The sequence below is a fragment of the Heloderma suspectum genome, chromosome 3 (genome assembly GCF_057233095.1).
Source record: "Heloderma suspectum isolate Gila_16-S chromosome 3, 16-S_ref, whole genome shotgun sequence".
NCBI lineage: Eukaryota > Metazoa > Chordata > Lepidosauria > Squamata > Helodermatidae > Heloderma > Heloderma suspectum.
The window spans coordinates 259443184-259460072 of NC_139460.1; the positions used below are offsets into that span (position 1 = coordinate 259443184).

At 44.4% G+C, this 16889-nt stretch overlaps 1 protein-coding gene across 3 annotated transcripts in view; it reads left to right on the forward strand.

The window, feature by feature from the left end:
• SEMA4G (semaphorin 4G) overlaps positions 1 to 16889 on the forward strand; it is a 117784-nt gene that overhangs the window by 32575 nt on the left and 68320 nt on the right. For all 3 annotated transcript variants that reach the window (XR_014789509.1, XM_084846476.1, XM_084846479.1), the window contains one exon: positions 15378 to 15625. Coding sequence is in view for 2 of the 3 variants with exons in the window: in XM_084846476.1 (XP_084702602.1) it covers positions 15505 to 15625 (121 nt within the window). In the remaining variant the exon portion in view is untranslated. The remainder of the gene's footprint in view (positions 1 to 15377; positions 15626 to 16889) is intronic.

Sequence of the window (16889 nt, forward strand, 5' to 3'; positions counted from 1 at the left end):
GAGACAGACTAAAATGAGTTCAGATTTCTAAGAATCCAATCTGTGCAAACCACTGCGGACTGACCCTCCTCAGGCTGTGTGTAGTCCGTGGACTTTCGGATCATTTTTTACTTCCCCCAAATTTATGCAAATTTATTTGTAGGAAAACATATAAATTTTTGCTGAGACTGGTAAATATATGTGGGGAAAAGTTGAATGGAATCGGGGACAATATGGTAAATGTTACGTACTAAGGTAAATTATATAAATTGTTGCAAACCCTCTTACGGAATTATTTGCATATTTTTCCAGCGAATGAAAAAAAATTGAATCCGTCCATGAACAAACGCCAGAATGAATGACACTGTACAGTCCACGAAACACATGTGGGACGGATTTCACAAAATCCGGACATCCCTACTGCTCATCCCTGACTGCTCTGCCACCCCTTTGATGTTCAGCACTGGCAATCTAGTTAAAGTGGAGCTCATCCGTTTTGTACAGGCCTGGCTTGTCTCAAAATATTAAAATATTCCCAATGCCTAACAGATCTAACCCCCTCTTCTGTACACCACCATCTTATCAGCTTCACCAGTCTAGCTGGTAGGGATGGACAAAAGGGACTTACCGTGTCCCGCAGCTTGCTTTGCGGTGGGGGGGAGGCGCTTCGCTTCTCCCCCCGAAGTTCAGGCGAGGGGGGGGAGACGCCCCATCCCTCGCCGGCGAAATTCAGGCTGGGTAGGAATGCCCCGTCTACCCGGCCGCGAAAAAAAAAGTAAAAAAACAACAACACACACACACACCTGTGATAGGCTACGTAACAATTTACATAGCCTATCACGGCTAGATTTCCAAAGTCAGCCGTGATAGGCTACGTAAATTGTCACGTAGCCTATCACGGGTGACTTTGAAAAAAAAAAGCGCATACGCAAATGGCGGCTCCCATGGGGACCGCCATTTGCGTTCCTTATTTTGGCACGTCTAGTCTACGTAAAGATTTATGTAGACTATGGCGAAAATAAGGGCAACGCAAATAGCGTTTCCCCATGGGCGCTGCCATTTGCGTACGTGCTTTTTTTTTTCAAAGTCACCCGTGATAGGCTACGTGACGATTTATGTAGCCTATCATGGCTGACTTTGGAAATCTAGCCGTGATAGGCTACGTAAATCGTTACGTAGCCTATCACGGGTGTGTGTGTGTTTTTTTTTACTTTACTTTTTTTTTTTGCAATGGCGGCGGCGGCAGCCGGTCAGGAGACTGGCCGCCGCCCCCGCCCCTGACAAAATGCCGCCGAACCGCCGCCGGGACCCGCCGCCGAGAGGGACATTCGCTGAAGGTAAGTCCCATCCTGGGGGTGGGGGCAGGGGGCCGGCGGAGAATTTCCCCAACACTTTCGGGGGGCCGAATGCATCGGCGCTCGGCCTCCCGAAGATTCGTGGAGAAATTCTCCGCCAACCCTACTAGCTGGGTCTGGACATGGAATAGATAGCATTTCAGAGAAAGCTACCTTGGAGGTCCTGGCTTTTGGTCTCCTACCTAGCAACCTAAATTTGGCTTCCAGGACTGCTCAACCATTTTCCTCATGTCACTGGTATCAATGTGCACCATGATTGCTTATTTCACCCCAGCATTATATTCAAAGCTATCTAGATGACTTCTGCATCCACAGCCTTTGCAGGAGGCAGGCAAGTCACCATGTGGTCTATCACCCATCATAAATCTAGCTGTCTATGACTCTTAATGATAAAATTGACCACTACCAGGAACCCTTCGCCCCCAAGTGGCATAATCTCACCCCGAGTGGATTCTATTCACCCCCCAAGGAATGGTCCCTTCTAAGGGATCATTTCTCTCTTCCTCAGAGTGATGCCTTCCTTCCCAAGACCCTCATTCTCTGTGACAGCAGAGGAGCTGTCACCTTGGGACACCACTATCATTCATGAAGGCCTCAGCCACCAACTTCTCTGCTTCTCTCAGCTTCTCCATGTCAGCTACCATTGCCTCCAGACAACACACTTGTTCTCTGAGAGTTAGGAGGTCACTGCATTGACTTCTGTCCAGCAGGCAGTTGCACATGTGACATCTGTGCAATACACTAGATAGTCCCCACAACACCTTCATAGCTGTCTGTCTTTCCTGAGTTTGTTTACCTGAACAGGTGAGTATTCACTATTGGGGTGGGTGGGGGAAGAGTTGAGCGCCCAGGCCTCCTCATCTTGTTGCTAAACTCAAACAGATAGTTAACTCCCCTGTCTGCTTAATTTCTTATTACCTTGATACTTTTCACTTTTAGATGGTTCCTAAATGGGCTGTCCCTTGCACTTGTAGAGCTGGCTCCCTCACAGACCTGTCCTACTTTTATAGCCTCAGCTAGTCTCCCCCCACCCCCGCGTCAAAGTGCTTCTGTAGCCAATTAAGTTAGAGTTCCTTATTTAAAAAACAGTGTTATGCTCAACTACACTGCACCAAACTCCAGTAAGTAGAAGACTAGGTTAGTTGAGCCGGATTGGGAATGTGGACAATGGAATGCGGGCAATGGGTGGGGATTATGGAGAGGATGTAGTTAGAGCCCCTCTGGGAATGCAAGGACTTGACTCACAGTGCTGCCTCAAAGTGTGCTTTCTAGACTTACACTCCGGTAATTAAAAGTGAACTAAAAGCTGAACTCTTTAAATTGGACTAAGGTCTACACCTAAACTTTAGCTTGTAAGCTGCACTTAAAATCTAAAATTGAGCCTACACTGAGCTTGAACCAAGGGCCAAGCTTACGCTTTTTGTTTACAAGCAGACTTTCCGGTAGGTCTGTGCTTTGGCCCTTGTCAATACGGAGCTATGTATTAGGGTGTTGCGGTTTTTTACCCCCTTTCCAACCTTGAATTTCTTTCTTTCTTTCTTTCTTTCTTTCTTTCTTTCTTTCTTTCTTTCTTTCTTTCTTTCCAATATTTATATACTGTTCCACATGTAAACAGATTCTGGAGCAGTGAGCAATACAAAACTGGTTGAAGTGGAGCTTTCCTGCAACTGCTCATCTGCTAGATCAGAGCTGCAAGTAATGTAAATTTCTACCCTGAGATTTAGCTCCTGAAATGTAAATTTCTAAAGGACCATCTTCCTGGGATTTAGCTCCCTCTGCTGTGCCCTTGTTCCAGCTTCAGTTGAAGATGGTTATTAAATGATAACTTTTATGAGTAGCACTTACCTTCTTCTTGCAAGGGGGCTTAACACACAGGTATGCTTAACTTCTTATTACCTGTGGCGCAGAGTGGTAGGCGGCAGTATTGCAACCAAAACTCTCCCCATGACCTGAGTTCGATCCCAGCGGAAGCTGGGTCTTGGGTAGCTGGCTCAGGTCGACTCAGCCCTCCATCCTTCTGTGGTCGGTAAAATGAGTACCCAGCTTGCTGCGGGAAAGGTAGTCATGACTGGGGAAGGCAATGGCAAACCACCCCGCTATAGTCTGCCATGAAACCGCCAGCATAAGCAGGCGTCCCTCTAGGGGTCAGTAATGACCCGGTGCTTGCACAGGAGGAACCTTTACTTCCCTTCCTTTGTCAACTGGGGTTCTCCCTGACTCTCATATCAGTGTGTGGAGTACCATGAAGGTGGTTAAGGATGGGAAAAATCTATAGGCACAATGATGCACTAAAACAGAAAATTTGGTTTGTTGATAGGTCAGCAGAATTGCATAGCCCTCATTCTTAAAAGAAGAGAAAGTAGTTCAAAATCTGGCTAAAACATAGACTTTCTTTGTCCATCTATCCCCCCCTCCCTCCTTCACCCTGCTTTAGTTACCTAGTTTCCAAAAATCCTTTCTTCAAACCATTTTCAATAAATTAATGATTATCTGGAATATGTCCTCTGGTCTGCCTGCCCCTGACTGGTATTGGCTGCAGCCACAAGTATTTAGGTAGGTGTCAGCAGGAAGATAGCATCACTGATGCAATGAATATGAACTTGAGCACACTCCAGGAGAGAGCGGAGGACAGGAAGGCCTGGCGTGCTATGGTCCATGGGGTCACGAAGAGTCGGACACGACTTAACGACTGAACAACAACAGCAGGAAGAGAGTGAGTGAGCAAGAGAAGAGCTTTGTGGGGGAGTTGATTCCCATCATTCAACAGGGAAAACCTTCACTACTGGGGCCGTCAGAGTCTTTTCATGCCTGCCAGTGTAGACTGATCAGTTAGGGCTGGTGTCAGGTTTGAGGCGGCCCTGGGCAAGATGACCTGTGGTGGGTCCCCTACAAAGCTTACTAGTCTCTCTCCCTCCCACTGCTCACTCTGAACTTCTGGGACTGGTGTGCACTTTGCCGGACTGTTCCTGTTGCCAGCCATCTCACAGGAATGTCAAACACCCTAGCAGACTCACTCAGCAGAACGGGGACCACCCCTCACAAGTGGGAGCATTCTCCAGCTGTCACATCCAACCTCTTCATGATGCCCTTTGCCATGAGCCGGCACTCAAAATGCAGTACTTTCTGCAGCAGGGCAGGGCATGACCCGGATCCTCTTGGCGATGCCTTTCTCCTAGATTGGGGAAGTACCTTGACTTACGGCTTTCCACTCCTTCCCCTCATCACATATTTCATGAACATGATAGAGGATGACAAAGCGCGTTGTGTCTTAATAACCCCATGGGGTTTGCAACGTTGCTCCTCCTGTCTGACTGCGTTTTTCTCTGTCTTCCTCATCAACCAGACCTCATGATGAACAGGGGGAAGATCAGATACCCTGACCTTGAAACCTTATGCCTCACACCCTGGAGGGTCAGCAACCCAACAGGTTCTCCAAACAGGTGTTGGAAGTGATGACTTCCTCCTGCAAACCCTCCAACTTGGGCTTCATATGCTATGAAGTAGAGGGTTTTTCAGGCTTTTCTTCTATCTATGGATCAAAATCTAGAGTCTTGCAGTCTTCCTCAAATATTTGACTCCTCCTTTCTCTTAAGAATAAAGGTCTGGCACTCTCATAAGGTTTCCTTAGCAGCACTATCAGCTGATCATTCCAGGATCAAGGGTTTCTCCCTCTACTTGCACCTAAAGGGACTCTCCAATCTTTATCCACGTGTCGTCCCACCTGTTCCAGCAAAACCCTTTGAGCCAATGGCTATTCTCCATTGGCTATTCTCCAGCCTAAGCGTCCTCATTCTGAAAGTGGCCTTCCTTGTTGCCATTATTTCAGAATGCAGAGCGAGCAAACTCTGTGCTCTTTGACATGATCAGCCACTCCTGATATTCCACAGAGATAAGGTAGTTCTACAGCCAGACTGTTCTTTGCTCCTCAGAGTAGTTCCACACTTCCATCTGGTTCAGGACATTGTGTAACCGACTTTTCTTCCCCAACCTACCTCCCCATTGGGCGGACTTCACTCCTTAGATGTTGCATGGGCCCTCTCGTTCTGTTTACAGTGAAAAATGTCCTTTCGAATATCCTCTTGTTTGTTTGTCACCCTGGCCTGAAAAAGGGCATCCCTTGTCTTCACAGCACTTTGCTAAGTGGGTGGTATTGATTATACGTCTCACTTAACAGCTTGCATGTCTCCTGGCCCTTATCCAGGTACATGGCCATTTGACTAGGGCCATAGCATCTTCCACTGCTTTCCTTAGGGGCATCCTGCTTCCTCAGCTGAGCGGCACTGCTACTTGAATTCAGCTGTCTACCTTCATCAAACATTACTGCCTAGACATCAGAGCTTGTGCAGATGCAGCCTTTGGCAGGGGTGTTCTTTCTATGGTTTTGGCATGACATCTTCCTCCTCAGGTCTCTTGCTTTTCAGTCACCCAGATGTGTGAGTCACAGAGACCACAAAGAAGGAGGATGGGTTGCTTACCTGTATCTGCGGTTCTTTGAGTAGTCATCTGTGAACTCACACAACCCACCCTCCTCCCCACTTCAGTGCTGGTCTTCCTTTATTCCTCCACTGTGGTGGGCTCAGAAGTGAGAGGCAGGTGGGAGCCACACTTGGAGCATGTGAAGAAGAGGTGGGTGGGACTCTTGCCTGAACTCTGGTCAGCTCCAGAAGGTTCCAAATGACTGTTCTGTACAGGCACATAACCCATATGTGTGAGTTCACAGATGACCACTTGAAGAACCACAGTTACAGGTAAGCAACCCTGTCCTTCTCTCTCTGGTCTATTTCTTATCCTAAGCAGCACTGTTGTAGTTTCTTTGACACATAACATCTTAATTTTTTCATGTCACAAATAAAAATGATATAAAGAACAAAACCGCTAGAATAACAAGTAACCTTCCTCCATTACTACTCTGATCCATCCATAATAAGTACCCATGAGGCAAGGCAGCACAAAGCAATCTCCCATCTGAAAAGTGTGAATCCTTAAAGAGCCAGACCCCTGGCTTTAAGGTAAGAGCTTCTCCTTTCTGTAGCATCCCACCTGGCATGCTCCCTGTACCACTGGGCAGGAATGATGGAGCAGGAGGTACTTGACTCTTTGGGCAAATATGGCTCAAAGAGAGGTGTTTACAAGCCCCCCCCCCTGGGGGTCCACAGGCTTCTGACCACTAGCATCAGGTTCAGTATCATGAACACAGTCCAGTTCCTCAGTTGGTGGTTCAGCTCCTGGGTTCAGCCAGCTCATCCCCCTCTGATTCTGAGTTTACAGTGATTGTACATTTCCTGGGTCTAGACCTGTCTTGTTTATTGATGTCCACAAAGCTTAGAAATGGAGCCCAGTTTATGATCAGACTACTTCTGAAATTCTTTGGCTGCATGCATACAATCCTCTAGTTTCTGTATAACTGCTATGTCACAGTATTTGTAAGCCCATTACATCATCCTAAGACCTTGTGTGTTCTTCCAGCTTTTGAGCTATGAATAACTTCTCAGCTTTCAGCTTGTTAATTACAAATGCTTTACTGTTGCATTTGTCATTTAGTAGAATCAGCTGTGGGTTCAATACTAGCATCTTTCTGATAAAATCTCAACTGTAGTGCAGTCTGTGCCTTTTTGTATGTCCAAAAGGCACAGACTGCTTCTATCCCTGCCCTTTCCATCCCAGTTCACTTACATAGAGGAGGAGCACACTAAGGCTCTCCGTTAAGAGGCTGTATATATTCTTGGATGACAAATATGCCCTGTCTTTCTGTAGCACCTCCCAATTTCCTCGTGGATATGATAATGCAACTATTCAGAACAGCAGTATTGAACTACCATTCTATTTTTTTTTTAATCAGTTGCTTTGATTTTAATTGAGTCCTCTTCATTTGTGTGTGTGTTGAGGGTCTCTTGTCAGTGGAATTCTGTTCAGCTTCCTCCTAACAAGAGCCTGGAAAGAGGCGGTAGAAACTTGAGGTGTTATAGTGGATGGTCCCATTTCAAAGCAGGGGGGATAGCTTTTTATAATGCTCCCCAGAGTAAAACACAAATAAAGCAAGACACACTTTAAGTAAACAGAAAATAAAAAAACTAGCATTGGTAGAAAAAAGGTTTTAGACTAGCCCTCTCCCTGCTCTGTTAGTTTCTACTTGCAGGGAGATCTCTCTCTCCTGCCCCCTCTCTCTCTTCAATGTAAGGGAAATTGCCTTGGCCCCCACATTCTGAAGTAATATTTTATGAAGTAAGATTTTACTACCTTATTCTACCACAGGGTTGGGCAGAAAGAAGATCTCCAGATGTTTTGGACTTCAGCTCTCAGCATTCCTGATTATTGGCCATGCTGGCAGGGACTTCTGGGAGTTGAGGTCCAAAATCTTCTGCCCACCCTGTTCTACTGCATTTGTAAACTAGGCCATTGTCAGTAATCCCTGTCCTACAACAGACCACATCACTAATGATTTCATTCCTCAGCAAAGTCTCCTCAGCCACTATGAGCTGTACTTGCCTTTTGGGTTTCTTTTGTGGCTTTTTAGAACCCCAGCTTCCTTATCTTCCTGCATACTATTACTAACATACTTTAGTCTTCCTGTCAATCCCTTCTCTGTCTTTTCAGACTAAGGCTGAAAGTACTAACATTGTAGTCGTTTGGTGAAGGGAGGGGATGGTATTTGGTTCTATTTTCAAAGAGAGAAATTTAGAGTTAGAAGGGAGCCAGAATCCATATATTATAACCCAGCCCCCCCCTGCTTCAAGGTAGAATATCCATATCGCTATCAGCCACACTTCATCTCCTAGATCCAGATCTGTATGCTATAATCAGAGAACCTGCAGAGAATATAGCTTTCCTTCACTCAAGTAAATAAGCTAGGAGAAGTAAATAAAATCCAGGACCTCTCTTAGTCAGGCAAAAAAAAAAAAAAATCCTGACCCCAAAATCTTTTATACTGACCAACCTATGAGTATTCCAGATATCCATATTTGCAGTAACTCTGAATACAGAATCCTGATGATGCTTAAGGCAACCTTCCCCAACGTGGTGCCCTTCAGATGTTTTGGACTTCAACTCCCATCAGCCCGAGCCAGCATAGCTAATGGTCAGAAATGCTGAGAGTTGTAGCCTAAAACATCTGGATGACATGAGGTTGGGGAAGGTTGGCCAAAGGAGACTGTAGTGGACAAAAGGTGGGGCTTTTATGCTTCCCCTCCCAGGGCTTTGGGTTCTTCTTCCACTCTTATACATGTTTCCTCATCTTCCATCCCAGATCTTGCCATTTGATGTTCCAAATTCGGCAAAAAATATTCTCAGCTGTAGCAATCAGCATAATTATGCAAATAACATTTATGCAAATGCTCGTACTTATGTGTGCATAATTTTAACTGTTTTGGCACAGATCTCTGAACATGACAAGTAACATAATTCAAAGGAAATAAGATGAGCAGAACATGTTCTCTGCTCTAACATTGTGTTTTTAGCTGTAATATTCACCTACTAAACTTGTGGCTTTTTTCCTAACTGGTAGAAGAACGTATGTGCTGACTTTTCTCCACATCTTCCTTTGTTCTTCAACACATTGCTGTAACAAGTTCTAGTTAATACAGCATATGTCTGAACAACTTCTGTTGAGAAACACTCTTGGGCATGATTTATTCTACTGACTGTATGTCTGGGAGGATGTGCTTGCGTGCCTATGTGTTGATTATGTGAGCCGACATCACGCTGACCTTGGGGCATTGGCAACTTCTACAAAGATAGCATGACGTTTACTCTGGATTATTGCCACTTTGCTTAAGGAAATCTTCCGTTTCTGATACAGAATCAACATTTGACCTTGGATTTGGGAGATAGCAGATTTCACTGGTGGATGAGGTTTGATGTATTGCTGGTCTCATGCTGGATAGTTGATTCAATTGTGCTCACATACTAATAATAGTTTTCAGTAATTGTGCTGGAAGGGTCAAGAGTAGGCAGAATTGTGCTGGCCATATTCATATTGTGGACCATAGAAATTGGCTGCAAAAAGTAGATATTGGCTAAACATTAGAAGAAACTTCCTAATGATGTGGGCTTCTTGACAGTAGAACTGACTATCTTGGGAGGTGGTGGGCTCTCCATCACTGGAGCATAGGCTGGATGGCCATCTGTCAGAGCTGCTATAGTTGTATCCTGCATTGCAGATCCTGTATATAACCTGTGCAGAGGTTAGACTAGATGACTTCCAAGATCTCTTCCAGCTTTTATCATTTTCCTTGGCTGCAGTAGTTTTGTGGGTTGAAAATGCCTTGGTTGTTTTTTATCTGACCCATTATAACTCTGCCCCTTCATGGATCACTGTCTTGTTGTGGCGAAGGGGTTTGTTTAACTCAGTGAAGCCATAAGCTATGCCATGCAGGGCCACCCAAGATGGACAGGTCATGGCAGAGAGTTCTGACAAAATGTGGTCCACTGGAGAAGGAAATGGCAAACCACTCCAGTATTCTTACCAAGAAAACCCCATGGAACGTATCACAAGGCTAAAAGATATGACTCTGGAAGATGAGCCCCTCAGGTCGGAAGGTGTCCAATATACTACTGGGGAAGAGCAGAGGGTATTTCCAAGTAGCGGCAGAAAGAGTGAAGCAGCTGGGCCAAAGCCGAAAGGACACTCAGCTGTGGATGTGTCTGGTGGTGAAAAGAAAATCCGATGCTGTAAAGAACAATATTGTTTAGGAATGTGGAATGTCAGATCAATGAATCAAGGTAAGCTGGAGGTGGTCAAACATGAGATGGCAAGGTTGAACATCGACATCTTGGGAATCAGCGAACTAAAATGGACAAGCATGGGCGAATTTAATTCAGGTGACCATTATATCTACTACTGTGGGCAAGAATCCCTCAGAAGAAATGGAGTAGCACTCATAGTCAACAAAAGGGTGGGAAAAGCAGTACTGGGGTACAATCTCAAAAACGATAGAATGATCTCAGTATGACTCCAAGGCAAACCATTCAACATCACAGTAATTCAAGTCTATGCCCCAACCACTGATGCCGAAGAAGCGGAGGCTGATTGGTTCTGTGAAGACTACAACACCTTCTAGAACTAACACCAAAAAAAGATGTCCTTTTCATCATAGGGGATTGGAATGCTAAAGTAGGAAGTCAAGAAATCACTGGGATAAGAGGCAAGCATGGCCTTGGTGTACAAGATGAAGCAGGACAAAGGCTAATAGAGTTTTGCCAAGAGAACACGCTGATTTTTATTTATTTTATTTATTATTAAATTTATTAATCGCCCATCTGGCTGGTCACCTAGCCACTCTGGGCGATGTACAACATACAATAAAAACAGTTTAAAACAATAAAATTCTACAATAAAAACATTTTCCAAAATACCCTAACCCACCCCAAATGCCTGCCTGAACAACAACGTTTTTAATGCATGACGGAAGCTCATTAAAGAGGGGGCATGACGGAGTTCCCTAGGGAGGGAGTTCCACAGAGTGGGGGCCACCACAGAAAAGGCCCTCTCCCTCGTCCCCACCAGTCTAGCTGTCCTGGCTGATGGGACAGAGAGAAGGCCATCCGAGGCTGATCTTGTTAAGCGGCCTGTCTGGTGCTGCTGGAGGCGCTCCTTAAGATAGGCTGGGCCGGAACCACATAGGGTTTTAAAGGTCAAAACCAACACCTTGAATTTGGCCTGGAAAACAACCGGTAACCAGTGCAACTCCTTCAGCACTGGAGTGATGTGATCTCGCCGGCGGCTGCCTTTAATTACGCGAGCCGCCGCGTTCTGTACCAGCTGCAGTTTCCGAACCGTCTTCAAGGGTACCACAAGAGGCGACTCTACACATGGACATCACCATGTGTCATGGTGATGATCATGAAATCATCATGATTTCGGTCAATATCGAAATCAGATTGATGATGTCCTTTGCAGCCAAAGATGGAGAAGCTCTATACAGTCAGTAAAAACAAGACCTGGAGCTGACTGTGGCTCAGATCATGAGCTTCTTGTTGCAAAATTTCAGCTTAAATTGAAGAACGTAGGGAAAACCACTAAACCATTCAGGTATGACCTAAATCATATCCCTTATGAATATACAGTGGAGGTGAGAAATAGATTTAAGGGATTAGACCTGATAGGCAGAGTGCCTGAGGAACTATGGATGGAGGTCCGTAACATTGTTCAGGAGGCAGCAACTCAATCCATCCCAAAGAAAAAGAAATGCAAGAAAGCCAAGTGGCTGTCTGATGAGGCTTTACAAGTAGCTGAGGAAAGGAGGGAAGCGAAAAGGAAGGGAGAAAGGGGAAGATATATCCAACTGAATGCGAGTTCCAGAGAATAGCAAGGAGAGACAAGAAGGCCTTTTTAAGTGAACAATGCAAAGAAATCGAGGAAAACAACAGAATGGGAAAGACTAGAGATCTCTTCAAGAAAATCAGAGATATCAAGGGAACGTTTTGTGCAAAGACAGGCATGATAAAAGACAAAGAAGGCAGAGACCTAACAGAAGCAGATGAGATTAAGAAGAGGTGGAAAGAATACACAGAAGAACTATACAGGAAAGATCTGAATGTCCCTGATAGCCATGATAGTGTGGTCACTGAACTTGAGCCGGACATTCTAGAGAGTGAAGTCAAGTGGGCCTTAGGAAGCATTAGTAACAACAAAGCTAGCGAAGATGACACTATTCCAACTGAGCTATTTAAAATCCTAAAAGACGATGCTGTTAAAGTGCTGCATTCAATATGCCAACAAATTTGGAACACTCAACAGTGGCCACAAGACTGGAAAAGGTCAGTTTACATTCCAATCCCAAAGAAGGGCAACGCCAAAGAGTGTTCAAACTACCGTACAATTGCGCTCATTTCACATGCCAGCAAGGTGATGCTCAAAATCCTACAAGCTAGGCTTCAGCAGTATGCGAACCGAGAACTACCAGAAGTACAAGCGGGGTTCCGAAGAGGCAGAGGAACTAGAGATCAAATCGCCAACATTCGCTGGATCATGGAGAAAGCAAGAGAATTCCAGAAAAACATCTCTTTCTGCTTCATTGACTACACTAAAGCCTTTGATTGTGTGGATCACAACAAACTCTGGCAAATTCTGAAAGAGATGGGAGTACCAGACCACCTTACCTGTCTCCTGAGAAACCTGTACGAGGGTCAAGAAGCAACAGTAAGAACCAGACATGGAACAACTGATTGGTTCCAAATTGGGAAAGGAATACGACAAGGCTGCATATTGTCACCCTGCTTATTTAATTTATATGCAGAGTACATCATGTGAAACGCTGGGTTGGATGAATCACAGGTCAGAATTAAGATTGCCAGGAGAATTATCAACAACCTCAGATACACAGACGATACCACCCTAATGGCAGAAAGATAAGAGGATCTAAAGAGCCTCTTGTTGAGGGTGAAAGTGGAGAGTGCAAAAGCTGGTTTGAAACTCAGCATTAACAAAACGAAGATCATGGCATCTGGCCCCATCACTTCCTGGCATATGGAAGGGGAAGAAATGGAAGCAGTGACAGATTTTATTTTCTTGGGCTCTAAGATCACCGCAGATGGTGACTGTAGCCATGAAATTAAAAGACGCTTGCTCCTTGGGAGAAAAGCTATGGCAAACCTAGACAGCACAGTAAGAAGCAGAGACATCACCTTGCCGACAAAGGTCCATCTAATCAAAGCTATGGTTTTCCCAGTAGTAATGTATGGCTGTGAGAGCTGGACTATAAGGAAAGCTGAGCGCCGAAGAATTGATGCTTTTGAACTGTGGTGCTGGAGAAGACTCTTACGAGTCCCCTGGACTGCAAGGAGGTCAAATCAGTCCATCCTAAAGGAAATCAACCCTGAGTGCTCATTGGAAGGACAGATACTGAAGCTGAAGCTCAAATATTTTGTCCACCTAATGCGAAGAGAAAACTCTCTGGAAAAGACCCTGATGCTGGGAAAGACTGAAGGCAAAAGGAGAAGGGGACGGCAGAGGATGAGATGGCTAGACAGCATCACGGATGCAATGAATATGGACTTGAGCACGCTCTGGGAGAGAGCGCAGGACAGGAAGGCCTGGCGTGCTGTGGTCCATGGGGTCACGAAGAGTCGGACACGACTGAACGACTGAACAACAATTATAACTCTGAGGCTCTTGCTGTACCTCCTGACTCATTTGACAGTTTTTGAAGCTAATTGCAGTTGGAGATTCAATGCAGGTGGGTGGGATGGGACCAGCTATTGATCTGGTGTGACAGCTGGTATTGGAAGCTATTGAATCCTTGGTATTATTTTCCACTTAGTCTCTTGCAGATGTGACATCTATAAGCTGTAGTCTCAGTAGATTGTATTTTTGTGAGGAGTTACTTTGAAGTGAGGAGTTACTTCCTGAATTTTCTTCTGAGATACATTATATCTCCATTTAGGTAAAATTTTTATTTGCCTAGCATATTGGAAGAAGGTAGGTAATGAAAAAAGAAAGCAAGTGGAGATTTATTTGTTATATTTGTATCTTGCCTTTCCTCTGAAGAACTTCATACCCACAATGCCTGTTCAAAAGCTAGTATTGCATAATGGCTATGACTGAATCCTCAACTTCCTGGTTCAAATCTTATTTATGCTATAAACTCACTTCAACGTCAGCCTCCCCTCCCTATGAAATATGGGGGTGATAATACCAACCTACTTTACAGTGTGGTTGTAAAGGTTATTGAGATAATGTATGTGCAGTGCTTTGCTGTATGTATCAATGCCTAATTTTAAAAATGGCTAAGTATTAAAACAGGAGTAGTAACCAGGATGGAATGCTGAGCTACATGGTAATTCTTAAGAGGAGTTTGCAGATCAAGCCCAGCTCTGTGCTAGATCTTGGATGAAATAAACAATTATTACTCATGTGGGTACAAATTAAAGCACTGATGTTACAAGGCATAAAAATGCAAAATATCCTCTCAGTACAATGTTCATTTAAGCACTACTCACATTATGTTTAGGGGCTTTTGTGCTTTACATAAAATCAGGAAGACAAGAATAAATCACAATTAGCATGTTGTTTTTTCCAGAAACATTTAGGCCCAAATGTTTAATACATGATATTTAATGAAGCAGACAGAATTGCTAACTAAAGCCATAGTGCTGCTCCTGCTGTAGTAGAGCAGCTTTCAGTTTCTCTATTATGCAGGACCTATCCCTGGAGAATCTGGTGTGGGTATTTTTTATCCATTTGTAGCACTGGGATTTAATGAGGGCAGCTTTCAGAGTTGGGAAGGGCCTTCAAGGGATCTTGCCAGGTCTGTGAAAGGCTATGAGGAAGCCCAGCATAATTTCCCACATGTGACACATTAGTAGGTAGCTCACTGTTGATTGCCTGAAATGAAGCAGAAAGAAAATATGAAGTACAGGCCAAAGATGTATACAAGCAAGGTGGTGTGTGCTGGATATTAATGGTGCAGGATTGGGACTGGTAGGTCTGAAGTGGGGCAGGGGAGTAAAAGAAAGAGGGATATGGAGTGCCCAGGGAGGCTGGAGTGCCCAGGGAGGCTGGAGTGAAGAGAGGAGTGCAGCAGCTTCGAGTGAAGAAGGAGTGGGAAGAGGTTTGGAGTGCAAGTCAAAATACAGTAATGCTGAGCAAATAAAAATGAATCATGTTGGGCCAAAGCCAGAGAGATATGCTGCCTGTCTTTTGTATCTTCCCATTTTGGGGAACATTTGAAGGGCAAAATCAGACAGCAGTTCAGCTCTTCAGATTCAGGTGCATCTGCAAGCCTGGTTTCTCTTTGCTATTCTGGGTAATTGGGCTTGATTTGATGTCACCATTTTTGCATTTTATAAGTTGGTGGTAAATCTTGGTTGCAAATTTATGACCCCAGGAAATGCTATTAACTCTTTAGTTTAGACTGGGATGGTCAACTTGTTCCATTTCAGAGGTTTTGGCCTACAACTCCCATCATCCCAAGCCAGCGGTGAAGGATCATGGAAATTGCAAGTCAAAACACCTGGAAGGCCACAGGTTGCCCACCCCTGATTTAGATGAACAGTATGAAGATGCCATTTATCTTTTTTAAAAAACGTTTTTGTTTTGTATTTCAGGAATTCCTCTCTGGCCTGCGGTGACATTCACAGAAATCAGTGGGAAGATCTTCCAACAATATAAGTCTCGCTTATAGAAAAGGGCTGTGTTGCCCAGTGGGCAGCAGCCTTGGCTTGACCAGGAAGAATGAGAAGGAATGTACCCTTTATTCTGATGGTTCTCTTTGTAGTTGCAATATCGGGATACCCCTCCAGACACTCTGCTATGGATTTGGATGCCACACCCCGTATGACAATTGTCTATAACGGTAAAGGAGATTTCTGGGCCTCCCTGAGTTAATGTGAACCTCTTAGCTGGGCACATTTGCAATGTATATGAAGAAGAGTGATAATCCTGTATGCATATATCATATATGCATATCCCATGCTGTCTTCCTTTATTTTCTTTGTGGATTTTAAGGGCTTATTTACATGATTGCAGCTTGCACAATTACTTATTTATGTTTAAAACTACAAAGCATCTTGTGGCATTTGAAAGACTAACACATTTAGTATGGCATTAGGTTTTATGGACTGGAGCTGCATCATATATTGACAACCTCCTCTGGTGTGTGCTTACACAAGAACGGAATTGTAACCCACTGTTTTGGATAACCTGTGCTTGCTATGAATTTCAAAGCCCACATAATTCCACCTCCCCAAAGTACTATCCTTGGTAATGTTTTCATGGTGCACTGTATTGAAGTAGGGAGAAAGAGCCCTTGATAAACCAGGGCCTCTGTTGCATTGCTGTAAGTTACTTTAGCCTCAGATTAACATCTTGATCCAGTAAACAAATCCTAGTGTGAAGCAAGTTAAAGCGCAAACTCTGTAAACCGCCCTTCAATCGTTGCTTTAGCGGATGTTCCTGCTCTAGCGGTGTAACCTGAATTGTGCCGGAAAGATTGTTTTGTAACCTGTACACGGGTTAGGAGTGGATGCTTACAGCATGCAAAGGAATCTGTGGCAAAGCTTTTGCAGTCTGTTCTCTGACATGCTTATTTGGCCCCCCCTTAAATGGCAATGGGATGTAGGTAGGCCAGTTGGGATTCTAGGAGTCTGACAAGGCCAGTTTTTACCTGTCTGGTTACTACCCAACCAGAAGGGAAGGCAGAATAGGCTTTTACTGGACTTTCATGGGCACACATAGTGAATTTGTCAAGTAGGTCTTAATTCTGTGGCAGCTTCCAGACTGGAAATTGCTGGTAGAGTTACTTGGAGATATTTGCTTTATTTATAATTAAATACTAGAGCGATAAGGGCTTTGTAGTTTTGCACCTGTTCTGTCAGTTGTGCTGTGACTAAATGATGATGGTAGCAAGCCAATCGGGTCTGAAGATTTACAGAAGATGTTGTGACCCTTTACAAGAGAGAAAGAGGGCAGGGAACACTCAGTTTTATATACATTCCTTTCAACTTCACTTGAAAAAGTGGTTTGTGATCTGGGCATTACCTCCTGCTTCTTGATTTCTACTTCAAGGATTTTTTTTTTTTTAAAGCTGCATCCAAATGTTGCATTGTTGTTGTTGTTGT